General features: G+C 31.5%; 5 protein-coding genes and 1 long non-coding RNA gene across 7 annotated transcripts in view; all 6 read right to left on the bottom strand.

Annotated features, from left to right (window-relative positions):
* LOC130899110 (neuroligin-4, Y-linked) overlaps positions 1-27,178 on the bottom strand; it is a 530,244-nt gene that overhangs the window by 182,866 nt on the left and 320,200 nt on the right. The window lies entirely within an intron of this gene.
* LOC130899115 (uncharacterized) lies at positions 1,928-2,389 on the bottom strand. The gene has a single exon (XM_057808887.1). The coding sequence runs from the start codon at positions 2,254-2,256 to the stop codon at positions 1,972-1,974; it is 285 nt and encodes a 94-aa protein (XP_057664870.1). The 5' UTR covers positions 2,257-2,389; the 3' UTR covers positions 1,928-1,971.
* LOC130899112 (uncharacterized) lies at positions 5,411-7,145 on the bottom strand. Its single transcript, XM_057808883.1, has 2 exons — positions 6,937-7,145; positions 5,411-5,847 (listed from the first exon to the last, which is right to left on the bottom strand). The coding sequence occupies exons 1-2, from the start codon at positions 6,976-6,978 to the stop codon at positions 5,461-5,463; spliced, it is 429 nt and encodes a 142-aa protein (XP_057664866.1). The 5' UTR covers positions 6,979-7,145; the 3' UTR covers positions 5,411-5,460.
* Positions 9,322-13,855, bottom strand: LOC130899116 (uncharacterized). The gene is made up of 2 exons (XR_009059971.1): positions 13,675-13,855; positions 9,322-13,593 (listed from the first exon to the last, which is right to left on the bottom strand). It is a non-coding gene; the product is annotated as an uncharacterized LOC130899116 (long non-coding RNA).
* On the bottom strand, positions 16,695-19,705 carry LOC130899114 (uncharacterized). The gene is made up of 2 exons (XM_057808885.1): positions 19,291-19,705; positions 16,695-17,105 (listed from the first exon to the last, which is right to left on the bottom strand). Exons 1-2 carry the CDS (start codon positions 19,333-19,335, stop codon positions 16,749-16,751), a joined length of 402 nt encoding a protein of 133 aa, XP_057664868.1. The 5' UTR covers positions 19,336-19,705; the 3' UTR covers positions 16,695-16,748.
* Positions 23,833-26,165, bottom strand: LOC130899113 (uncharacterized). Its single transcript, XM_057808884.1, has 2 exons — positions 26,065-26,165; positions 23,833-24,292 (listed from the first exon to the last, which is right to left on the bottom strand). Exons 1-2 carry the CDS (start codon positions 26,122-26,124, stop codon positions 23,939-23,941), a joined length of 414 nt encoding a protein of 137 aa, XP_057664867.1. The 5' UTR covers positions 26,125-26,165; the 3' UTR covers positions 23,833-23,938.

Below are 27,178 nucleotides of genomic sequence, written 5' to 3'. Positions count from 1 at the left end.
TTTCGTAGGTATCTATATGTTCGCGAGTCGTTTTGGCTGATATCTACAACCAACAGTACTGGAGTTTGCTTATTTTATTTTCCAGATAAACTTGAATACCAAATAATTTTAGCAATTTTTTTATACTTATGAGGTTATCTGCACTGAAACGTAGATAATTCCTTCCCACCTCTTTTTTCCCGTTACTAATTTCATTAACTGTAGAATGGTTTCATAAACCAGTGATAGAGGATAATCAGCAGGAGCCGAATATATATCATGGACTGGTATGAAATATTTTTCATGGGAAGTTACATATAAAAGAACTATCTGTGAAGCTTTCAGAAACAATAATGAAGTAGTCTAAACAATAGACATTATTCGAGGTCACTGTTAGAAAATACTAAAATTCCCGAGGTGTAGACTTCACTTGTATCTGGAGCTACAATCTGAATCCAGAAGAAATCAAAACGCGCTTTTCTGCCAATATAGCCTAACCGTTCAGTAACAATATATTCTACAAAACAAACCCTGAAACTTCTGAAAATTCCGTAGAGAAAGCAGTAATGGTGTATCTGCGGTTTTCTTTAACCATTCTGTCAACTAGTTGAACCAGGTCATCTGAAACGACAGATTTGCGTCCTTGGCCCCCTTCATCAGGCAAATTATTACAGTCGTTTTTAAACTTTCACACCATTTACGTACAACAACATCACTCATGAAGTTTTCCCCATACACACGACTCATTCTACGATGATTTTCTGCAGCACAATGACCTTCAGGCTGTAGAGAACGAATTACACTTCGCAATTCACTCTAGACGGGAGCACCAATAATGGCAGACATGTTTACGTGACAGCAGCACAACGCCGACTGACGTTTGAATGTCAATAATGTCGGAGTGCCTAGAGCGTGACCTTCGTAGTCGCACACAGCGCACACACGCTTTCTTTTGCCCGCGTAGCGTCTATACGGGGCGATCGGAGGTTGAAATAAAAAAAGATCCTCGTAACTAGATAGTTTTTAATTCTATAAAAATTAGTTCCAGTTAACTACAAATATGAATGCCGATGATACAATCTTTGAAAAGTCTGATTTTAGAGTTATAAAATTATTATTTCTGTCCCTTGTAAGGAAAAGAAAAATCATGCAATCCAAACGATATAAAGTAGGTTTCCTGTTATGATTTCATCTATTGTGAAATATTCTAAATCCAGAATATTCAAATCTGTTCCATTTATTGTTTGTAGTATTGTAATATCGAATATTACAAGAAAGTTATTCATGCAATGAAAACATTCAGGTCAATTGTGCATAGGAATGATGATTTGTTATATTCTAAGGGTTTCTCAACCAGAGAATATTGAGGCCGTGTATATTTTTTGGTTCATGTCTATGAAGTGGAAGTATTTTGCTGACTCGTGTTCATGAATGTATATTTGTATACTTTTTGTGCTCGCAAAATGTATAATTTATTAATAGTTCTTTTTAGGCAAAAAGTTGACAATCTTGTCATGATATGCAAGTGTTTTTCACTCACGGTATCACCTGTTTGCTAATGTGGGTATTGAAATATCTTAATAATATATTGTCTTCGTCAACAGGTAGAGAATCCAACCCAATTTATAGGTTTTCATAAAAAGCTTCCTATCGTGTTTATATTTGCCGTCTTCTGCGGCTATTCCTTTCTTTTTATTTTTTCATGTGTTGGTTGTAAACGTCGAATCAGTCCATATCTGATGTTTTCTGTCGGTATTTTGAGCTAGTTACCCATTTTTAGTGGTGTAAGCTGCTAACTTTGCCCCTAGCCCCATCCTTTTTCCCTTGAGATTAGCAACAATCTTACTAGGCTACTCAATCCATGGAATCCAATATTTGTGTTCAAGACTAGCAATAATGAAATATCGTCTTTATCGTGAAAGGAGGAACATTAAAGAAACATCGATAATTCAGAAAACTTATATATTTGAATAAATTCAAAATACAAAATTATTAATGTTGACGGCCACGATGTTCACCTGGTGGTGGTGCAGGTCTGAATTTCTTTAGACAATCTGATAAACCTATCGCAGCTTCTTCGGCATTTGTGGAAGTTCTTGTGCCACATTTACTCATAATTTCGTCCACTTTGTCCTTGTTATTTCTGCCTTTCTCAACCATTTCTTTGAGTTTATCTAAGTTAATGTCTCCATTTTGGCTCTGAACTCCACTTCCTACGTTCATACATAGTGTGTGTTTTCCCAAATTGGGATCATTGACTTGTTCACCACGTCTCATTTTGTCGAAGCTAGCTTCATCGATTTTAGTGGCAGGGTCCGATTGACATTTTTCACGTATTTTTTTGGAGGATTCAACCTGTTCGTGAGTAATTTCGGCTGATATCTATATTCAACAGAGATGAAAAATATGTTGACTTATATCTATACTACATCATTATAATCGATTATTGTTGATATACTGTTGTAATTTGGATGAAAAAGTTTATCGTAGCTTGAATAATCAGATATTATGTACTTAAAAAATATCTATTATTATGCCAAAAGTAACACAATAATGATATTTGTTCATATTCTGTTTCAGATACTCTTAAGTAAGGAGCAATGTGATTTCAAGTCGAGTGTACATATTCATTTTATCATATTCAAATAATCATGAGGATGTCTGGTGTGTAAATTGTTGATAGTTCTTTTTCTCATATTATCCAAAAAGATGGATTGGACATCAATTAACTACAAAATAACATCCTAATATTGATAAATTCACAGAACAAATTGATCTTAACAAATCAATTTAAGAAAAACATTATATATGGTGACGTTATAAACAAGAATTTGAGGAAACTGAATGAGTTAAGTTGATCGATTTACATTCGCTGTAATGCTTCACAAATAAAATAACTCCTGTTTGACGTGAACATTAAAAGGTATTGAGTAAAAGGGAGCTTCATTCATAAAGCTAATTAGTCATAGTTTATAGAACAGTATTTCGTGAAAGAATTTATCGATACCTATACTATAGGAAATCGTGGGCAACTTCTTTTTTCAAATGGTGAAAGTGTGAGTTGCCGAAAAAATCCCAAGATTGAGAGTTGCAAGAGGAAGTTATGACTATGTAGTAGGAAAAATATTTCAAAAAACCAACATTCTTTATAAAATGCATCTGAATGATTATTTATGAATAAAATCATTCACTGCTCCCTTCTGATCGATTTCAAAAGAAAACCATTTAGAAAAGGTTTGCGATTTTGTATTCAGCTATATGGCACTTTTCAATTTTGGGAAATTCAAAAAACTGTGGTTTTATTTCATGCAAATAACTAGGAGAAGTATCCTGAACGTTTCTTTTATCTGACATAATTAAAGATATGTCCAAATCGAGGAGATCAAAACCAAACCACAAACGAAATTACACATATCATAAAACGAGGTAAGATCAAAGAAATATTGTAAGTGAGAGATATCATGGAATTTCAAAGAGGCATAATACCATCTATATGAAGTTCCAATACTTCCACTGATTATTCAACCAAAGATTTGAATCTTCTGAAATACCGACGATTGAATAATAATGATCCAATGATATCTGTTAACTCCCCTTATTCCCTTATTCTACGGCCTACAAGCAATATTACCAATATTGATGAACGCAAAATCCGTACTGATTTCGTTTTTTCATTTAGTCCCCATCTACCTTCTGCATTGTTATTTCTGTCAGGTAGTCTATTCATTTGTCCTGTGATACTTCCTTCTGCTGTTGCGTTGTCACTTTTCATATTTGTTTTTGGATCTTCCCTTGTTTTGGATCTCCCTTCAATTCCATTGTTCGCTTTTTATCTACCTAACTAATGAGTGTTCTCTTTCCTAATCAATTTGAATCTGCTGTAAGCTTCTGGTGTTTTTAACGTTCTATAAGCTTCTAGTTTTGTCGAGGGAATCATAGAATTGTTTTAGTCTTTTTGTTGGTTATGATTATATGTAGGCTTATCGCCTCCCTAGCAACGTCTGTTTTCTCTAATTTTGTGCCAGCTGTCGTTTTATTTATTTTTCTTCATTTTTCCACCTAGTCTTGTTTGATTTAAATACCTTCTTCATCTCTTTCAATCTTTATTCTCTTATTTTTTTTGTGACATTTGTATTCGTATTTTCGCCAATACAATACTGTGATAATAACCTGCATTAGCAGAGTTCAATGTTGTGACGTCTAGTATTAAGGCAGTGTATATTTTTGGTTCATGACTATGAAGTGGATCAAAGAATTTTGTTCTCTCGTGTTCATGAATGTATATTTGTATATATTTTATGCTCGAAAAATGTATTATTTATTTTTAGTTCTTTATAGCCACGAAAGTTGACAATATTGCCTTGATATGCAAGTGTTGTTTACTCACGGTATCACCTGTTTACTAATGTAGGTGTTGAAATCTTATATATTAAAAAAATTGATGATTTCTATTCCGAGTCCGTTCAGGCGTTCTACCCAACCGATTTGCATAATTTTTTTTTTCAATGAAAGGTATTGATGCACAGATCAGCCATCAACCATCGGATTTCATCTAGTTTTCACCATTCTCAAGTTATACTCAAATGCGATTTCCCCCTGTACATTACTTATGGGAGTTTTTCACATACACACGTTCTATCCTCAATATCTCAGGTTCTATTCAAGATAGAGACTTTGTTTTGGTTTAAGAACACTCGCTGAAACATCTTCTTTCTTTTGAGTTTTTGAACACTTGAATCGGTTGAGTTGGAGAGGAGCTAGGCGCGGACATTCAATGTGGAGTTATGAATTTTTTTAGGTTTTTGGCAATTTTTCTACATTCCAAGATCTATATCTCAGGTTCTAATATAGCTACAGAGTTCGTTCTTTTCTATTATAATGATTTCTGATACTTATTTAATGGATTCGATGCGAGCGAAGCCGCGGGTAAAAGCTAGTATCTCAATAATATATTGAATTTTTCAACAGAGAATCCAACCCAATTTATAGGTCTACATAAAAAGCTTCCTATCGTGTTTATGTTTGCTGTCTTCTGGGCCTATTCCTCTGTGAGTACTTTTGTCTTTGTCAACTCCGTTGTATATTAGTATGAAGTTGCCATATTCTATTCCCCTTGTGCTTTTATTTTTTATTTATTATATGTCGCATTTTTTGATATTATTCCAGATCAATTTTTCGACTACCTCTTAATCTTTGTTATTAAATGGCGTTATGTTTCAGGTGACTAACCTCAATATGTATTTGTCTCTCCATTTCTTTTTATTATTTCTTGTGTTGGTTGTAAACCTGGAATCGGTGCATATCCAATATTTTCTGTCAGTATTTTGAGCTAGATACCTCATATCTATCCATAAAAAGCAATATTTGTGTTAAAGAATATCAATAACTAAATATCGTCTATATCATTTAAGAAGGAACATTGAAAAAACAATGATAATTCAGAAAACATATATATTTGAGTTAATTTGAGGTACAAAATTATTAATGATGACCTTGATGTTCACCTGGTGGTGGTGCGGGTCTATATTTCTTCAGACAATCTGATAAACCTATGGCAGCTTCTTCGGCATTTGTAGAAGTCCTTGTGCCACATTTACTTATAATTTCGTTCACTTTGTCGTTGTCATTTCTGCCTCCCTCAACGATTTGTTTGAGTTTATCTAAGTTAATGTCTCCATTTTGGTTCTGAACTCCACTTCCTACGTGCATACATAGTGTGTGTTTTCCCAAATTGGGATCGTTGACTTGTTCACCACGTCTCATTTTGTCGAAGCTAGCTTCATCGATTTTAGTGGCAGGGTCCGATTGACATTTTTCATGTATTTTTTTGTAGGATTCAATCTGTTCGTGAGTAGTTTCGGCTGATATCTATATTAAACAAAAATAAAAATTATAATCGATTATTGTGAATATATGGATGTAATTTGGATGGTAAATTATATCATAGCTTAGATAAACAAGTATTATGATTCTAGGTACATGGAAAGTATCCATTATTATACAGAAGTACAACAATAATTTCTATTAGGATGCACATATTCAATTCATTATATCCGAATAGTTATAAGGATGTCTAGTGTATATACTTTTCTTTTTTTCCCATTTTCTCATGTTAGTTGTTATATAAATTGTGGAATTTTTCAAAAATTCAATGATTTAGATTAATTTCCTATAATTTGCAAGGAAAATTACTTATCAAAAACTATTTGCTAAATAGAGTCGAAATGGACATTATCCGAGAAACAGGAAAACTGTGTTAATGTCTAATAAAATCACAGCCCCAGCGTTTTGGTATTTCAGAGTTTTCAGGTCTCTCTTCCATAAAACCACCCTCAATACAGATGCACGGATAGAGGGCCCGAAGTTCATATTTCATTGTATTTCCATCATCAGAAACAAATAATTGGAAATCTAGAGAATGCTATTTTATGTTACAATTTAGAGAAGAGTTGGTCAATTCTTCGCATATTTTTTTCTGTCTTTAGACAACACGCTGTGGAGAATGATGTCTTGATGCTCTATTGTTTGAAAGAATATGATAGAATTTAATCAAGGATGATATATGAAGAGCTATTGAGATGTTCAAAAATACCGATAAGGTAGCAAAATATCACATAATAGAATTCTTTTTCATTTTATTCTTAACTAGAAATCCCACAAATCAATATCTCATCCATTTGCAATTTCTATTATATTGAATATTACGTAAACAGTGAAATTTGTCCAATTGAGAGGATTTATATATAGTTCATTGCACAGTTATTGGTCAAATTATTAATGAGCTAAATTATATTGAGTTTTTCTAAAACTCCAAACATAATGGCAAAAAAAGGGGTTTATTGCCACAGATAAGGTTAGAATTTATTTAAGATAAAATTATGAATGGTACAGCATTTTTTCCTACGATAAATATATTTTCAAAATATAGATTTTATCGTATGATTTATGGGTACTTACCACAGCGAAAACGAAGAATAAAGCCAATACGGAGAAGTGCATGTTGAATTATAATAATGTATTATCACAACGAAACAAAGAAAGTCTTCTTTTATATATCAAAAAATATTGTATATGAGAATGTCAAAGTTTATCATTAATTGAAATATTTTCGTTATCTTGACCTTAATATCAGTACTTACATAAACCAGATGATTTTCATTATTTTGAAACGATATTTCTGTTATATAATGTGCATGAAAAAAAAATATTTTTCTTATCATCTAAACAGATGGACTTGAACATCAATAAGTTACAAAATAACTCTCGAATACTGATAAATGCACAGAACAAATCTAAAGAAATCAATTGAAAAAAAACATCTCATATGGTGACGTTTAAACAAGAATTTGAGGTGACTGAATAAGTATTTATTCACATGCTTAACCAAATAAATTAACTATTTGATGAGACACAGGCATTGAGTGATAGAGAGCTTCATTCAAAAAGTTAATTAGTCATAATTCATGGGTCAGTATCTCGTGGAATAATTTATCGATACCTATACTATAGAAAATCGCTGGCTACTTCTTCTTTCAAATAGTGAAAGTGTGACTTTCGAAAAAAACCCCAAGAATGAGAGTGAAAGATATGAATATGTAGCAGAAAAAATATTTCAAAGAACCAACATTCCATATAAAATTTGTTTAAATTAATATTCCGGAGTAAAATCATTCTCTGCTCCCATCTGAGCGATTTCAAAAGAAAACTGTATAGAAAAGGTTTTACATTTTGTATTACTCAATAGGACACTTTTCAATTTTGAAATAGTCAAAACACTATGTTCTCATTTCATGCAAATAACTAGAGGAAGTATCCTGAACGTTTCCTTTATCTGGCATCATCAAAGATCTTTCAAAATCTGGGAAATCAAAACTAAACCACAAACGAAATTAGAGCAAAGAGATATCATGAATTCTGAGAGAGATAGTTATCCCATCTATATGAAATTCGATTACTTCCATTAGTTATTCAAACAAAGATTTGAATCTTGTGAAATACCGACGAATGAATAATAATGCTCCAAAAATTTCAGAAAAGAACATGTCTATGATATGTGTTAACTCCACTTATTTCCTTATTCTACGGCCCACAAGCAATATTCTCAATATTGATAAAGGCAAAATCCGTACTGATTTCGGAAAGATGAACTTGTAAATTGTTAAAAAAGTTGTTTCAACTTTTCAGCTAGTCCGTATCTACACCCAGAAGATCTTCACACGACTCTGCATCACTCTTTGGAGGCTCCATTTGATTCTTCAGATATCCGTTCAGTTCGTTGTTGATGTGACATCTCATAAAGCCATAGTAAACCTCTGCATTTTTTTATAGTGCTCTCAGCTTCATCATGCCAGCTTCATCATTTAGGGCCTGGTAGCGACATTAGGTTTACTCTATTTCTATTTACTTCGAAGCTAGCTGGAACGTGTACTAAATAAACTTCACTATTTTCAAGGCCACTTGGAGAGAATGTGAGGTTGCCTTCTATAAAAACTCTTTTGAGCATATATGTTTATTACTAGTAACTTTACCTGAAAAATAGTGAGATATTTGCTAAGTGTCCTAAAAATACCCAGTTGTAAAAACATGAATTCTGGAGAAGACTGTTATGAAATTTATAAAGGTCTGCTTGCACTTTCCAACTGCTCAATACATTGGGATAGTATGGAAAATATCAAAAAAGTACAGATATGTTACAAAGATGATAAATAGAACTTAAACGGAGAATATTTCTCTGTTCTTGGAGAAACAAGATACTATACTTTCAACTATCCATAATTGCTTTCCTTTCATAGAATAGAGTTAACAGAGTAAGCTTTTAACATTTTTCTATTAAATGAATGGTTTCTATTGAAATCCGGAGAATATGCTGGAAAAAATGTTATTGAGAGAATTCCTTACATTAATGAGAAAGGAAAAAAGAAACGTACTTGGACCAATGGGACTGATCCAAATAATGGATAAGAATGTTTTTGTGGTCAATAGCATCAATTTCGTTAGCATAATCAAACGTAAATTGCATGAAGAAAAAGTGAAATGTATTTATTTCATCACCACATAATACAATTTTACGGTAATTCCAGTAAGTAGTGGTAATTATTGGAAGTTTGCTCAAGAATATCCTACAGATGAGTCATTTCTCTACACTATTTGAGAAGCTGAAGGAATTGATAAAATTTGAAACGAATGCATAGTATGTTACTTAGTCTCTTTCGAAAGTACCTGCCTTTCAAATACCACCTGAATGGAAAGTAAGGATGAAAAAAAAAATCATCATCAAATTTTCTTGAAGGAAACATTGAACTGAGGATATTAATAAGGAATATATTATAATAAAACTCAGAATAAGTTACAAAATATATATTCACAAATAAAAAATATGGTACAGAATCGTTTAGTCATGATGTTGGCGTACTGGTCTATATTTTATGACACAGTTTGTTAAAGCCACAGCAGCTTCTTCGGCGATAGCAGAAGACCTAGTACCACATTTGCTTATAGCTTCGTCTACTTTCTCTTTATCAGCTCCAGCACTCTCCAGAAGTTTTCTCAGATTTTCCACAATTATGTCTCCATTTTGGCTTTGAACTCCAGTTTCTATATTCATACAGAGAGTGTGTTTCGGCAGATTAGGAGCACTTACTTTTTCGCCACGTCTCACTTGATCTAAAATCGCTTCATCAACGTGTGAGGCTGGGTCGGATTGGCACTTATCGTGCGCTTTACTGAAATGTCTAGGCAATGTTGGTGAGGCTTCAGCTGAGATCTACTTGAAACATTAAATGTTATTTATTGAAAACCTTGTATATATTAAGATTATGAGAAATCAAGTGCATTGATTTATTTATGTGTAAGTGGAATATATGACTAAATTTTCATCATATGTATGCTTATAAAAAAGACAATGAGAGGCAATTTCACTAGCTCTAGTAGCCCATACAATTTTATGGAGTTTTTTGTAATCACAAAGTGATCCTGATATTTCCTAATAGTGAACCTCCATAATGTGTAAGGTTCTCAATTTCTTTATTCATATAAAAAATGCAGTATTTCCAAAATAATTTTGGGTCGCATGGAGACGTTTCAAACAACACTCAATTTAATAACTGTAAATGAATCCATATTCTCTCAAAACTACTTGTTATGTCGCAATTAAGTCCTATTTTCCTATCTCAACCATTGAATTAGATATTTTCCAGTTATATCCAAACCTAATGGATTCTATAGGTTACGATTTTCTTAGTGGTATGAATACATTATTTTTAAATATCCTGTTAATTTTTCTTTTGAACACAATCTGATAAGTTCCAACTAAGATATTAACTAATCTACTCATTGGGCTCAGCTTTGTTTTCGGATTTTTTTTCAGTAGTCTTGTATTCTTTGTATAATAAATAGTAATTCATATCCTCTACTTGATTCATTATTTTTCAATTCAATGTTAGCTCTTTGAGATCTATTATTGTCTTGTATCCACTCATTTGCTAAGCTGGATCAAGTTCACGAGATCTAGAATTTTATTTTTTTCTATTTCTTTAGCAGTTGCAATTGGAGGAGCCGGTACTTTATTTTTGATCCTTCTGTTGCATTATCTCGAACTTTTTCGTATCTTAGCTTTCTCTTCATTCATATTATTTTCTGCACAAATATTTGTCAATAATATCTCTCTCATAGACCTTGAAGTTATGATGATAATAGCTTTGTAAGATGATTTAAATAATCCTCAATATTCATATGTAGAGATCAGACAACTTACGACATTTTTATTTGAAGATTTCTTTTATATATGGATAGAGAAGTATGATGACAATTTGTATATTTATAATGATAGAAATTTGTTATAGTATTACTTAATAACTTATACGCATGAGCTCTTTTAGATTCTATAAAGATGAATAAGATATTTCATCATCTCAATGAAACTAAGGAGCAAATTTATTTAGTGATATAATATAGGATTACATCAAATCTTTAGTTGATATCATATAAGAACAATAAGTTTATCAAGAATTTATGAGTCGTTCAATTTATTATACTCACTACAGCGACGAAGAAGAAGAAAAATACATACAAATACATGGTAAATTGTATCAGAATGTTCAAATACACAATATAAAGTATAGCTGATCTTTATTCTATCATTATATATACTTATAAACCATAACAATCAGAAACATTGACATTGTTCAAGTTCATTAATATATTCAAAAAACAACTTTTTAGAAACTAAATAATTTTATCGCTCCTGTTCGCAAAAACATGAGAGTTCCTTATCATTCCTGACATTGCATTAACAAAATTTTATCTTGAAAAAATGAAAATATTTTATCATTGGGATATATTTCAGTAGTACAACATATGTTGCATTATTAGATATCTATTATCAGCATTATGAAATATCTATATACAAATAGTGAATTAAAAGTTTTAAAACGATTGTACAGAAAAATTCTGAATACAAAGACTGAATTGAATATTCTTGGGGCATAAATTCAAACTTATGTTGTTATTTCAACCATGGATGAGAGACAAACTGAGTTGTGAAAAATATCTTGTAATTTCACTATCGGGCACCACTTTGAAGTAGTCTCTAGGGTTATTGCTGATAGATTACAATCCTATTCTGAAGAAACAATAGGCGACTTACCAGTATCACGTTACAATTGGGTGTTTTGGGATTAATCAGATTTTCATTATTTTATTAGGAAGAAGGAGTTATACTTACAAACATCTAATAGGTTTCAAGTAAGCAAATGATTGTATAGATAAAAGTTGTACTACTCGTTCATTTCAAATGGTTTTGAGGTGCTTTATAAAATAATGACTTTGATAACAACAAAAGCTGAAGTTAAAATGAAAGGAGAACTCTAAAGAAACTGGTGATGTACTATTTTATCAACTTCTGTTCAAAAAACAGGAGAGTTCACAGGAATTGCAGTAGCAAATAAAAATATGAAAAAATGATATTAAGTTGTCACTAAATTACGAATGAAATTAACAATTTGTAGATAGAACTGGAGTAACAAGTAAATAGTAAAACTTTGATTTTGCTGAAACTTCCGAATAATTAAGACCAATATTATTGGGCTCTGTTTGTGAGAAATTGTGCTTCAAATTCGAAATACAAATGAAAGTAATCAGGTTTTATTTGTTTCACAAAGTGTGGCAAAGTATATAAAAAAATAGTACTCAAATTATTAACAGAAACATTGTTATATTATCAATTCAAAGTTTGGACATAAAATAAGGATTATTGGCTATAAAAATGGCACTTTTATTTTATTTTATTTTTATTATACAGGAAATGAAGTCAGAAATGAAGATACTAGAGTCTATTGAAATGATTTTTTAATAGATGGTTTTTGGAAAGAAAATAGCTTAAATGGTTCAAGGGTCTCAAAGAAATGAATGAAAATATATGACCAAGGAATATATTTACGTGGATACCACCTAACAGGCGGAAAATAGTAAAAGCCGGAATTTTTTTCTTGAATATTCAATCGTCAAATATCATGTATAACATATACCTACGTAGTCTGTCAATTAAGTAGCGAATATACTGTTCAGTGCTACCACTACAAGAACAATCATAATTGAACTATCTGACGCGCTTATTTATAATCAAGTTACAGTATTTAGAAATGGATGGTGAGCTTATGATACACCATACCACTAATGGTTACAGAAATTTCGGCTTAGTGATAACCCAACAACGAAATTTTTACCACATAATGGGGTAATCCTGCTACATTGATACATATTGTTTCTGGCTGCTTGCCATCTTTAGTTCTGTCTGACTATGTGTTTTATTTATCCGTGTTTTTGTGCTCATCATGAAGAATAACACGTTGCCAAAATTGAGAGATTAGGCGTCTGCAACCTATAATGAAATATTAAAATGTTCAGGAAGAGACGTAAAAGCCAGAAAGACGAAGCGGGAGTAGGAAAAGCAGTCTATTCACTAGGATCTACTATTAAAGGTGTGATTTACTTCAGGACATAATGATTTCAACAGCGTAATCTTCAGGCAGATTTTAACTCACTATTTTGCGGTAAGAATGCAAGAATTGTTCCGAAAAACTCTTGACATGAGTTACGACAACATGGAATACCAAATCGCAGTAGACTGCTTAGGATAAGCTAAATATGATCGTACTCTGTTTCACCGCATTATCATTGGTGAAAATTAACTCTTTTACTACTATTCCGAAACAAAGAACCAGAGTCAACAGTGACTTTCACCAAGTGATCCAAAAGCTCGCATAAGCAAGTCGAAAATGAAAACGATACTCATCTACTCCCTTGACATCCACCATGTGATTTATGAGGTGTTTGTTCTCCCTAGATAAAAAAGTGAATAGAGTATTTCACTGCTAAGCCTGTATCATACTTGGGAAAGGGATCAACAGAGTGCAAAAAGATATAGCGAAACCAGTTTTTAGCTTCTTAAAAGATTTCAGTGTTGTCCCAGCTAGGATATTCACCAAATCTATCGCACTGCTACTTCTTTCTTTTCCCTGCAGTAATGTATTTCGAGTCGGTTGATGACATCTTAACGACTGTCACTAGGGTGCGGCTGAATGTTCCAGTCAAATACTTCCAGATTTACTACAGCGCCTGGAAAACTCGGAATTAATTGAATAATCCTTCTTAATGAACAATTTCTTAGATAAAGTTTCCAGAAATGTATATACTTACCAGAAATCTCATAATATCTCGTTGAAATATTACCCTTATATCCCCAATGATGTATACTGATTCAAGAATGGAATTGTCAGTTGATCAAAGAGGCTCGAAATGTGTTAACAAGAATTTATTTGTTGTAAAATATTGTAATGAACACTCAGACCAAAACTATTAAGAAAAAAAGTTTCTCTGTAGCATGAAAATGTGATTCCCATAATTATCACGTTGAATTTTTGTTAATCCAGTATACTATTTAGTCAACCTATTCACCTCCTAATGCAAACAATGTTTGCTGATATATTACTCAACATTACACACAAATAAAATTGATTATAAAATTTCATAACACACTGTTCAAGCCTTCTAATTGTTTTTTTATTTCGAATAATTTATTTAGAAATAATGATTAAATAATCACAATAGTTTTTTCACATCGAAGAATCACATGTAAGGAGAAGTTGTATTATTCTCAAATACCTTTCAATGGTCGTTATCTTCAGCTTTGTATAATGAGTATATGAAGTAAACTGAAACTGTGCATAATAAATTATTCAATTGTATTACTGCTTCTCCTCGTTGAAAATCTACATCAGAGAAACCTCAGCATATTACAGCAAATTTCGCACGTCCACTTGCGAAGTGACAAATTTTCCACTTGAAACGTTTAAGTGTGGTCTCGCTTCGTCTAACTCGCGACCCTCTTATGAGCCAGTCAAGTAGTGATTATGTTAATTAAATGATAAAGTTCCAATTCATCTCATACACATTGTTCATTAGTGAGTTTCACAACAAAGCAATAGAATGAAAATTTACAGAAATATTTATATTTTGAATAGCATTTGCAGATTCTACTTCCTGTGTTCGATATCGAATTTTAATAAAAAGACAAAGCGAATCTTTTATGTCTGAAAAGTGGAGCATCGCTCTTCTATTTTATGAGTAACGTGAAAACAGCTCCAACAAATGAATTGATATCCAATTGAACTGAGTTATACTCAACAATATTGAATTATTTTCTCCAGCCCCTTAGCTGTAACCCCACTTAGCATGTTATCAAATGAAAAAGCTGGTGAAAAATGAATTCTTGATTTATATATAGTTTTTTGCAAGAAGATGTTTCCCAATCAGTCTTATGGACAGGTGAATTGACGGGCATATGTTGAAAAAGTCTTCTAATTGACCATCTTTTTGTCGATTGTGGAACTCCAAATATCCTTTCCTAGAATGCTTTTTGATTCCACTATTTTCTTTTGTATCTTCACTATTAGCCTAGTGAATTTTTTATAGGATTTCCTCCTCCCCCCGGCCCAAAATAAAGTAATCTAATGCTGGTGAGTCTGGGTATCGTCCGATTACACGCATGATAATTTTGGGCAAATGGAACTATTCATAAATGTGGATTTCTTGTAGAGATTAGAGGATTTCCCGTTTTTTTTTGTCTAAAACATATGACTTGTCGTTTTTATACATGTGATTGACTTCAGTATTTATTGTTTTCAAGGGTCTTATTACCATCACTGTTTGCAATGTGATGTTACGAATATTGTTTAATCTATCAAGTCACTTTGATTCCACCTTCCATTGCCATAAATCCCAGCATTAGCAAAATATCTATATACAAATACTAAATAAGAAGTTTTAAAAAGATTGTACACTAAAATTTTTGATACAAATACAAAATTTTTAACAGGATGATTGGAAAATTAACTTCAAACTTATGTTGGTGTTTCAACTGAGTAGTGAAAAATATCTTGTTTGATATTTCACTTTTGGGAACCACTTTCAGTAGCATCTAGTAAAAAAAAACGTACAAGTATTAATGCTCACCAGTTTGATACAGTTTAGAGTAATAAAAAAATATACTGATAGTGCTTAACAAAGCTGTCTGAAGTCTTGGACAACTAAATAAGATCGGAGTTGAGTCAAGCTGTAATCGTTTTTTCATATATTATATCGCTTATAGGAGCGATCAGTTTCCTAAATCCTCCAGTAAATTCCGTTGGAGCTTGTTACCCTGATAATTGTTTCGTTTCTGCTTGTAAATGAAAATTGTAGGCAACAAAATTGTAAAAAGTCTATTGTCCTATATCATCATATTAGTAGATTTCAACAAAAAATTAGTCAGCTCTCAATTTTATGATAATTTTTGCACAATTTGGAAACTTGTTTATTTAAGGGACAAGTTTGATCACAATAAAACAAAATGGAATTAATAACGTACAAAAAGTACAGTGAGTGTTCCCAAAAACTTTATATTTTTGCTATAGCTGTTATTAATTGCACTTTTCTATTGATAAATTGGCAAATTTTACGTTTTATAGAGCAAACAAGAATGGATTTTTTTTAATCTACCAATATAATGTTACACGGCATGAGATTTTCAACAATTTCGATGTTTACAATTTTTTTCCGAGTAAAACTACAAAAGGTATCAGCGTTAAAGACTCGATTGTGCTGAGCTGTATTTTAAGATGCTTCGCAAGCTCTAGCAGAATCGATGATATCCTTTATAGAGAGAAGTTGATGATCGTTTCCTAACTTCCTTGGATAAAGACAGTAATTTTGATTGGGGATTCATGCCTTCTTGACAGTTTAATTTGGAATTTCATATTTAATGCCTAACTGAAATATATAAATGGTACACTTTCACTCAATTTTTTCTTGTAACTCCATCAGAAATTGAGCAATCAATTGACATTGTATGATTGAGAACGCGATGTATGACTATATGTAATCCTTGGTTTAATGAAAAATACACTAAATCTTGGAAGGGACCTTGTTTCCATACAGCATATCGACTGTAACTCGAACGAGAAAATAGAACCTTCTGTAGTAAATCTAAGTTATGGGTACAACCAGTCATCATTGGGATCTAAACGTGTAAGTACTTTGAAGAATAATAAAATTCTGTAACAGAGATGAGGTGCTACAGAATTTTGGGCATATTTTGTATAAGTTTCATTGGCTATTAGGAAGTATCAGAAGATTATGTATTTATTTTATATAATCTTTTTGTGAAAAAAACCACTAGATAAGAATGGATATTTTGTTTATTTAGATTAAAAAATGACAATAAATACCGATGTTCAATCAGAATAAGGGAAACGTAGAGTATCTATTTTTATGGCACAAGTGAATAGTTTAAGAGCAGCTTCTTTAGCAGTGGTTCCATCAGATTTAACAGTACAATTATTGACAATTTTTTCTATGTTATCTTTATTGACGGCTACATGTTCGAAATAACTCCTGACCTTCTCTGGAACGTAGTCACCCTGTTCGTTTTGCATTTCAAACATCTTATTATAACACAATAACCCGGTAGATAATTTCTCCATGTTTTCACTTGTAATATTTATCAGATCATTTTGTTTTACAAATATGTTGCATTGGGTTGAAAACGTAAGATATTTTGCTAAGAATAAAAAGTAATTATCTGCATAAACCTGAAACAAATAGAAATTTTTCAAATGAACCATATTGTGGCGAGTAAAATTGATTACTATATAAATATATTCAACGATGAGAACGAAAAATATGTTTTTAATGAATGATAATCATCTCTAGTCAACTAGGGAATTAAGAAGATCGACACCCATCTCAATTAATGCAGTAGACTGAGATTTAGTTCATAATATGGGAAAATACTTGTTACTGAAGATGAATGGTTGCATCTATTTTTATTGTGAAATTCATATTAAGTGGTGGAAACCACATTTTTTATAAATTTTTGTGCGGGTCTTGTGATATGGCCGGTATTAATATGTTATTTACATTGTTGTCAGATCTTTTTTTTTTTTTTTTGGAAAAATAACTTTGTTAGTTCAAACGGATCACTCTTTTCGCTGTTCGAAGTCCTAATTATGTATCATCCATACCTATATGCCATAATTTCGGAATTATTGCTACATGTGCGTTATCTCTGCCGAAGTTAAAATAATACATTTAGTGGCCACGACTGCTATAATAACAAATTTGACGATTCAATAAATTATTATTGTTGAAATTAATTGAAGTCAGAAAGGTGATATTAGTGATAGGCGTAGAAGTCAACAAGAAACGTGTAATATCTTTAATAATTTATATCCTAACCGAAATCCAGTGAACTTCGCGCAAGCATCCGAAATGAAAATTTCAGATGATAATAAATTCCATCCATCCAAAGTAACGTTGGTTCAAGATTTGTCAGATGACGATTATGATAGAAGTAAAGAGTTTGCACACCTAATGATGGAAAAATGTTACAATCAGAACGATCCAAATTTTTTAAGTAAAGTTATGTTTTACAATGAGGCCAGTTTTTGTATTAATCGAAACGTAAATCGGACGTAAATTGACAACATTTTTGAGCATCTAATGTAATCGCTTTCACTGTATATTTTCTTATATTCGTAATTTTACAACTTTTTTTTACAACATAAACATTCAAAAATTTGTCTTCAGTTCTGTAAGTCAGAGGTGAACCATCATAAGTACATTTTTTTTCAGTTTTGACATTTTAACCTTGAGTGACTCATTTTTGATGGATCTTTATTGAGGAAAACTATCCCACATGCAAAATAATATATGTCTATATCTCACCTATCATCTTATTTTGCATGTAAGATAATTTTTCTTGACGAAAATCAATCAAAATTGAGCCTCTTGAGGAGAAAATCTCTAATGTGGAAAAAATGCATTCTGACTTACAGAGTTGTAAGTTTTCTGTGCCATGATTTGAATAAATATTTTACTGCACCAGTTTCGTTACACTATTTACTAAATTACTTACAGTAGTCCTTATTACGAGATTTGTATTAGCACATAAATTATTAAAGAATATTCAAAATGAACGAGTTTTTTCAATCGTAGCCACCTAAATGTACAATATCTATTGTAACTTTGGTGGAGATACTGTAAAGTAGCTATAACTCCGAAATTATGGCATTTAGGTATAGAGAATATTCCATAAAAATAATTAGTATTTCTTGAGGATTTCTAAAAACTTAAAATATATAGGTTGATCTATTTGGAATAACAAATTTCATTATTTTTTCCGGAAAAAGGAGAGATCTGACAACAATATAAATACCACCTTAATACCGGCCGTATCACAAGATCCTTGTACATAAAAATCGTACAAACCGATTCCGAGATAATTGAGACGCTCCATACATAAAACTCACTCTGTATAATCAACACATTATTAATTCACCTTGTTGACAAATGGATTCTAGAGATATTTGATCGATGTCTTTTGAGAGCGATGAAGAGTTATTGACAGGAAATCATCCTCACGTGAGTTGAGTCTATTCAGAAACGAGTCAATTTTGTATGTACCTTTAGATTAGAAATAATATGCGTATTTTGTTATCAGACTATTGATTCTAGAAATTAGAGTGGATAGTGAAGAACAATTTTAGGGAGCAGCTGTTACTATGCAGACCATCGACAATCAAGTTTCTCTTTCATCAACAGAGGATGAACATTGATTTATTGAATGCAGAGAAACTAGAATTGCAAAAAAGGTTACATCACAAAACAACTTGAATTGAGAATAAAATTAGTCTGTTGGAATAGTAATCGTAAAAATGAAAACCTCGGTCTCATTAATGGATATTGAAAACTATTCAAAATTATTGACAGACTCACCTTCGTGACTATTGCGATGAAACATACTAAAATTGCGATCTTCATTTTATTTATGGTCAAAATAAATTGATCTCTCACATGAAAATTTTATTTCCAATTCTGATTAAGTTAATTGCTCAAGATGATTAAACGAATACAAATAATGACTGAATATCTATCCAATTATTTTGAGTTTATCATAGAGCTCAATAAAAACAATCTGTTTTATGCCATTGTCTGTTTTATAAACAAGTTGATAACAAGATGATGTATAGTAGAAAACATCGAAATAAGGATTCTACGAATAAAATACTGAATCACATCAGTTATTATTGCAAATCCTGACACATTCAAATTAGACCAAAACAAATTATAATTTATTAAATTTATAAATTGAAAAGGTACGATTAGGGGTACTTTGTGGCTTCACCAACAGATCATCAATGACTAAAACTTATCTAATAATTCATGATAATGTGAACAAAATTAGACCATTGCCCAATCGTATTAAAATTTATTTTAATCTAATAAAATGACTTGCATGCAAAATTCTAGTTTTACAGGCCATAACAGAGGACTTTCTGTACATAAAATTGCTTAAACCCCAAGTATTTCCCTAAGAACTATGAGTAATTCAATTATACATGACAAGCGATTTATTTGGACTCTAGCAAAACAACATCTCTTAGATTTTTTCCAAGAGCTGACTGAAAAATGGGCCCGTGCTATGGGTGGAGAAATTTCAAAAGACACTTTTTGATAGGGATATATGAATAAACATATGATTGAACAATTCTTACACGTAGATTGTTCCAATCACTGATTTTACCTTTGCCATCTTTTCCAGTGTTTTCTCTCTTATTCCCTGCGGATACCACAAAAGTTCAGGTTCTACTAAAGGTTTATTCAACCCCTGTCAGCTATTTCTTTTCCCTTCCTTCTAGTGTGTACCGGAATCTATTGAAAGGTAACTTTATTGTTCTTAACTGGTTCCATTAGCTTGTGCAGGCATTCCTAAACTAGCTTGAATTTTATAATACGTGATTATTTATTTCTGTTGAACTAGACACAATTTTTCTATTGGATATATTTCTGCTTGAAATATTTGTTTCTACTATATGGAGAGGTGGAATATATAGAATCACTTCTAGTGTAGCTATTGGGCTTGCTCGTTGTTGTTGTTGGAGGAGCATATGGTATTTTTGACAAAACTTACCAAGTTTAAATAACCTTGCCAAACACTATCACACGTTCCCTTGGCAATAATTTCGAGGAGGTTAGAGTTGAGGCATCTAAACTCTTGTAATTCTTCATAGCTTCTTTGTTCGTAAAGTTCGTGCGGAAAAATAGGTACTCTATTCGGTCACGCATGGCCATTTTATCTTCTTCCGTATATTTATAACATAGCTGTAACGGGTCACAACCATACTCTTGAACTTTCTTCTGATAGCGCTCACGGTCATGATGAGTCAATTTCTCATTAAATCCACTCAAAAAGCCATACCTCATCAAACAATGATCACTAGCAATGCTCCGAGATGTCCTTTAGCATCAACAACATGGCCTTGTTGTCATGACTGGTTAATAGATGGTGCACGTGTCGTGTCAGCCTGCCGAATCTTAGTGCACTCCAATGATTAAGAGAATGAATATTCGATTAAAATTTACACAGCATCTAATTAATAAAAAGAACAAGTCAGTGCTTTGTTACATTTCTTGTATTGAGAATAGAGTTAAGGAGGAGTATCTTACTTATATGGGAGAAAAGATGGAAAAGTGTCCAACTGTAAACGATGAATAAGAGTTCAAAAATCTTTCACAATGGTTCTAGTGTAACCAAAGAGTATACTGTAAATGTAATTGTAGAAGAATTGAAGTATTCCGAGTCAAAAAATTCAATATTTTGATTCAGGAAAGTTGTAGGGTGTAAATAATATTTGGTGCTTCCTTTATAATTTACCCTGGTGTGGTGCAATCCTTATTCACACATTTTAACGGGTACTTTCCATTTATAGACATTCTTCTCTTCATTTCTATTATTTTCTGTTTAAACATTTCAAAATAAGCTGTCAATAGTCATATAGTCATTCATATGAAGAAGATTGAAAATCTAAAGCTTAACAATACATCTCACACATAAGCTGACTTTGGTTTTTTGTTTTTTTGTTTGTGTAGATCCTTAGTTTACCGATTCAATTGAAATATATGAACAATATTATGCACTGTTTAGGTCTTTTTGATAATTATTAGTTATAATGACTAGTAGTAATGACTGCTAACAAGTTTTAATGAAAAAGGAACCCCAAGACTAACTAACAACTTTCCAAACACCATAATTTCTCTACTTAACAATAATTGTAATGCCACAAACTTTAAAATACCTGAAAAATATAAAAAAAATGATAATAAATAAATATAAAAAAATTATATCTATATGGATATAATTTTCAAATAACTATCCTCAATAGCCTCAAATAATTATATTTTAGTAGATTCTCGTGAACTCATAACATAATAAAAATATTTTTTTATTAGTAAATAACGAGCTTCGTATTTAAAGGTCGTAATGTCAAAGATTTTGTATATGAACAATACTAATCGAACCCAATTAAAATAAAATCAACTTATCTTTATATTATCTACAAGTCACTGATGTAACTATGAGGAATTACTTGTATGCTAGAGAATAACAACACTAGTAATAATAAGATGTAATAAATTACAGGAAAATCTATTCTATTTCGTGTATTTCAACGTACCTTGAATAAATTGATTCGAGGGCTGCTTCTTTTTTTGTGATATGGCATTGAGAATAAAAAATTTTTAGTATAGCTAAATATATTTTATTTGAATATCTATATATAAATATAATCATAAAAGTTGTCAATATTAAAACGCCAAGGAATGTATCTAAGCCAAATTACGTGACGACGTGAATTTACAATAAATCGAGAGTGTGGATGACTAGCATTCCTGTCTCCACCACTCTCCAAGACTCGTGTCGAGATACTCTTCACTACTACTACTACAAGAACACTCGCAATTACACTGTCGAACGCTTATTTCGTTAGTGAAGTTATTATGTTCAGATACCAAAAGTACATTGACGTTGATGCAGTATCATCAACGGTTCCAGACATTCCAACTTGGTGGTGATGATACCTATACAGTGATTATTATTTTAATTTAGCTTCAAAGCAGAAAATATAGCAAGTCCGTTATATTATAAGAAAATCGTTCCGTTAAGTGAAGAAAATGGATATATAAGTGTAATAGATCGTCAAGGAAGTTTAGGTAGTTTTAGGTAGGGTAGACCGTTACTAGCATCGTCTAAAGAGAAATGTCGATCAAACGGTAAAAAATGTTCGTTTGGGAAATATTTATCCGTTTCAGTGGTAGAAAACACAAATTGGCTAAAACTAGTTTAAATGGAAGTGATATTTATATCGACATTAACGATATTGCTAGAGTGAAACAAGACTGATATTGATAATATCCAAGATTCCAGCAGTAGCGTTCCTTCTACTTAAATTATAGGTATTCGTATAATATTCCGTATATAAGAGAAGTAGTTTTAGATGAGAAATATATAGATGAAGAGTCTACGAATAGTGAATTTTTTTTATAAAAGGTTTTCCCACCCCTTCTCTGCCGGATGGTTATTTTCCCAAGGGTACTGACAAAATGTGTGATAAGTTTTCTCGCACAATATCACAACATTATTAGTATGTTTAAGTAGGGGCAGAATCACATTGACATGACAAGAACATAGTTATTTGCCTGGTTGATCCATGTAATAAGATAAGGTAATAATATGGAAGGTATCGAATCTTTCTGGTTTAATTAATATATTTTTTCCTAAAAACTACCGAAACTTGTATTTCTAATCATATCAGAAATGTCATTTTTACAACATATTATGTTTCTCTCCTTCCTCCAACCAAGAAGAAAACATTTTAAATATCCAATAACGACTCATTTTATAGGTTCTGTATTCATTAGAGTACACGTTTGTTTTTGCATATTTTATATAAATTATACAACAAAATTTGTCTTGTCTCTTTTGCTTTTTCCAGATGAGTACTTAAGAACTCAGCTAATGAATAATTAATGATATTTACAATCATTATTATGAAGTTCAGCAACCTTATGAATATATATATTCATATTTCGATTACCATAATATTCAGTATTTGTGTGTTCCAGAAAAAATAATTTGGAATGTGCTAATCTATTGAGTATGAATTTCGATACTTTACAATGATAATAATGATGATTTTCAACTGTAAAAGGGGATAAAATGATTTTTATAATCATATAGACTCATATTATAACGAAATAACTGACACCAACATTATAATAGAAAGTGTTAAAATCAGAGAAAAAAGTGAGTTATGTTTTTCCAATTTCAACTTTTGAATGAGAAATCATATGTGAATAAAAAATGGAATATACTCTTTGTAAGCAAAAAAAAAACAAAACATCTATAAACACTTCATATATTCCAAGTGATTATAAACTACTTAGAATATAATGAGAAATAAAAACGAAATGTAAACTGTGTTTTTTAGATTAAATGATATAAGTTTTATTTATTCAAGAACTTAACAATGTGAATAACTGTTCAATATTCTCTACTTCTGCTATGAATATTTGAATATAAATAAACTTAGGAATGAAGATCTTCATAAGTGGAAAGAACACATTGAAAATTAGCAACGGCACTTTCTATAGCTGTAAGATTCAGTTCCCTAGTACCGCATTTCTCCATTATAATTTCAATCACCTTTGGATCATCAATACCAGTTTTCAAATCTTCTCTCATGTTCTCGACATTAATATCTCCATTTTCATCCAGGCTCCCTATTTTCGTGAGTCGACAAAGGATATGAGGCCCTTCTTCAACCGCAGTTGTTAGATCTTCTGTTTCCAACCACTCTTCTGATGCTTTAGTTGCAGGATTCGACTGACATTCCTCGATTATTTTGTCCATATTCTCCTCATAAGAATCGGAAAAGTTGATCTATAATTATTAAAATGGATCAATTAGTATGTTTATGTTTCTAAATCTTCTTGATTTTAGGTCTCTTTTGTTCAAAATTAGTTTTTTCAATAATTTTTTAAACAGTAGAGACCTAAAGACAAGAAGACTCATACCAGATATATACCAGACCTTTATTATGAAGGAAATTTAGATATTACTTCCCCTTTGATTTGTTTCACCTACCATTTCTATTATTTGTTAATAATTTCAGCCCTATATCTCTCTTCTATACATGCTTCTATCCATTTTTCCCGTGAAGGCGTTTTTTTCCTTTTCGCTCCTTCTCTCCTTAACAAGGATCTTTTGACCCAAATGTCTTCGTCAATTCTGGCATATGCCCCATCCAAACAGTAATGAGTATTATAATGTGAATTATATTTTATAACAGAGTAGAAATTCCTCCATTTCCTCATTCTTAGTGAGTATCCTATTTTAGTCTCCTCACTATACCATTAAAAATATATTTTAAGTGCATCTTTTGCTTTGAACATAGTCAAAATTATCGTTCTTGTGGAAGTAGTTCCAAGCAAGGGTTCCTGATCCTGATTTTAAGTTCTTTCATAGTAGTAAGTCATTTACTATCAAATCTAATTCCATAGACGTTTCGATGCAAATATTGATGTAGACGAACACAGCAAAGCTAGCAAGTTGAACAGTTTTTCTCTTGGCTCTTGTAACTTATATCCAAATCAGATAATCTTCGAATCATTTCGAGCAATTTTGCCACACAATGAGCATGATAGTAACATTCCATCTGCGTGAATTATTGTACTTACTACAATTAAACTTTGTTCAATTGCCAACTTTCAAGTATGTGCTTCCCATCCATAAATTAGCACGTGGGTTATGGGGTAGCAAATAACATCGAAGAAAATAAAAATAAATGATGTATCTGAAGTACTTGCCAGCCACAAAAGATCACGATCTGTCTTTCAAGCTACAAGTTATTAGAAGCAGTAATCTTAGAACTCATGGCCTGGAATAATTACCTATTGTATTAGATTAGCAATTTCCCGTGACGTTGTTGGGGCAGTTTTGTATAATCCCAAGAGACAATAATATGAAATTACTAATAAGATTGATTAATGAGTTTATAAATAATTAAATCTCTCATTTCGGCCTCAAACGTCTATTTTGTATCACTATTAATGAAGATTATCAAAATTTATATAGATTTCTAACCCTAATTTCTATCCTTTGACGTTTAATCTATAAAAATTATCCTTGATTGTGCAATTTAGTCTTTTCATGAGGAGTTTCACAAATTTGATGTTCCTTTCTGAAGTTTTACTGTTAAATTTATTGGAATGAAAGAACTGCATACCTTATGAGAGATATATATATTCCTCATTTAACGATTGAGTTTTCAAAAATGTTGAAATTGGAAGATTCTAGCTTTCAAATTGAAAAACAAACATTTCTATCCCTAAGGTAACTACCTGAAGACTTTGAAATCTTTTCGTAGTCGAAAGTTACCTTTCCAAATTTCATATGTGTAGTTTCAGTAGTTTTGGTTGAGCTATGTAACATCAGTCAGTCAGTTTGAATATAATTTTGGTCTACAATGCATTTGTAAAGACTATTGATGATAGGTTTCAAGATAATACAGTGCAATTGAGGTAGAATGAAGGATTTGAATGACGTGAGAGAAATATGGACAAAATTGGTAAAAAATTTTCACAGATTATTCGGACCTATATATGAGCGTGAATAAAATATATCATCAAAATGTAAGACAAATGTATAATTACCTTGCAAAGAGTAGCTGCAAATAGAAAACTTACACAAAAACAAAGCAAAACAGGCTTCATCGTTGGTGATATAATTCTTGAAAAATTTCATTACTTTTATACTATCCGATTATATAAGTGGAATTGACAATAATTGGAATATTAATTTATATACTTAACTTATTGTTCTCAAAAAGCCACACACAATTAAACAGTAATTATCTGAAAATTATAGTGATAACTATATTTCGTACACCTTGTTAGTAACAATAAAATATTAATTAAAATGTTTCATTTCTCATGAAGAGAAACATGTGATTATGAAATAAATTTTTAAAGTTAGTAAGATAAATCACCATTGGAAATATTCATTTTTGTCAGCTGTGGCAGTGGATCACAAATAAATAGAGCTTGATTAATTTTTATATGAGGCATTCCTTCAACCAAAGATTGAAGAGCTATTATACAAGTTTAAATCCGCGAATGCTCATTTTTTTACTTCACCATGTTTTAAATAGATAGATGTCTTTTTCGTATCAAATGATAGAAACAAACTAGGTGGAATAATCAGTGATTAGAGGGGTTTCTAATAAGTAATGTCGGTTTTCATATATGAACATTCCTACGCCTCAATTCAAATATATGCAAGATACGGATTAGTCACAAATTTTATGAAAAGTACAATTGTTTTACTTTCTTTCAATGGTTTCCTTTTTAATTATTGACGATGCAGTACGTTTATATAATAAATATAATGGAGTGCGTTGAATATTGTAAAGACATTATTCGAAACGAAAGTATAAAGTAGCCGTGGCAAGGTAAATATGTGAATTTGGAGGAAAATCCATAGTTAATAAGCAAACGGCACAGCGTGGAATACCAATGGAATACCATGGAATACTTCTAATGTTGATGCTTTGTTTTTGTATGATTACCCAATATACATAATGAACATTGGAAACCAATATTCGTGAAAGGCAATGTATACTTTAAATCATGCGGCCTTTTTTGCCAAATTCAGGACAAAACCAATTTGTTAGATATAATATAGGGAGTTCCATTTGAGAAATCGTATGATTGACTTTTTTGTTTTACCACTTGTTGGACATTCTATATGACTTCAAACAATTCAAGA

This window comes from Diorhabda carinulata, chromosome 10, assembly GCF_026250575.1.
Source record: "Diorhabda carinulata isolate Delta chromosome 10, icDioCari1.1, whole genome shotgun sequence".
Lineage (NCBI taxonomy): Eukaryota > Metazoa > Arthropoda > Insecta > Coleoptera > Chrysomelidae > Diorhabda > Diorhabda carinulata.
The sequence above is the reverse complement of the archived record's forward strand: the minus strand, read 5'-3'. Positions and strand labels throughout refer to the sequence as shown.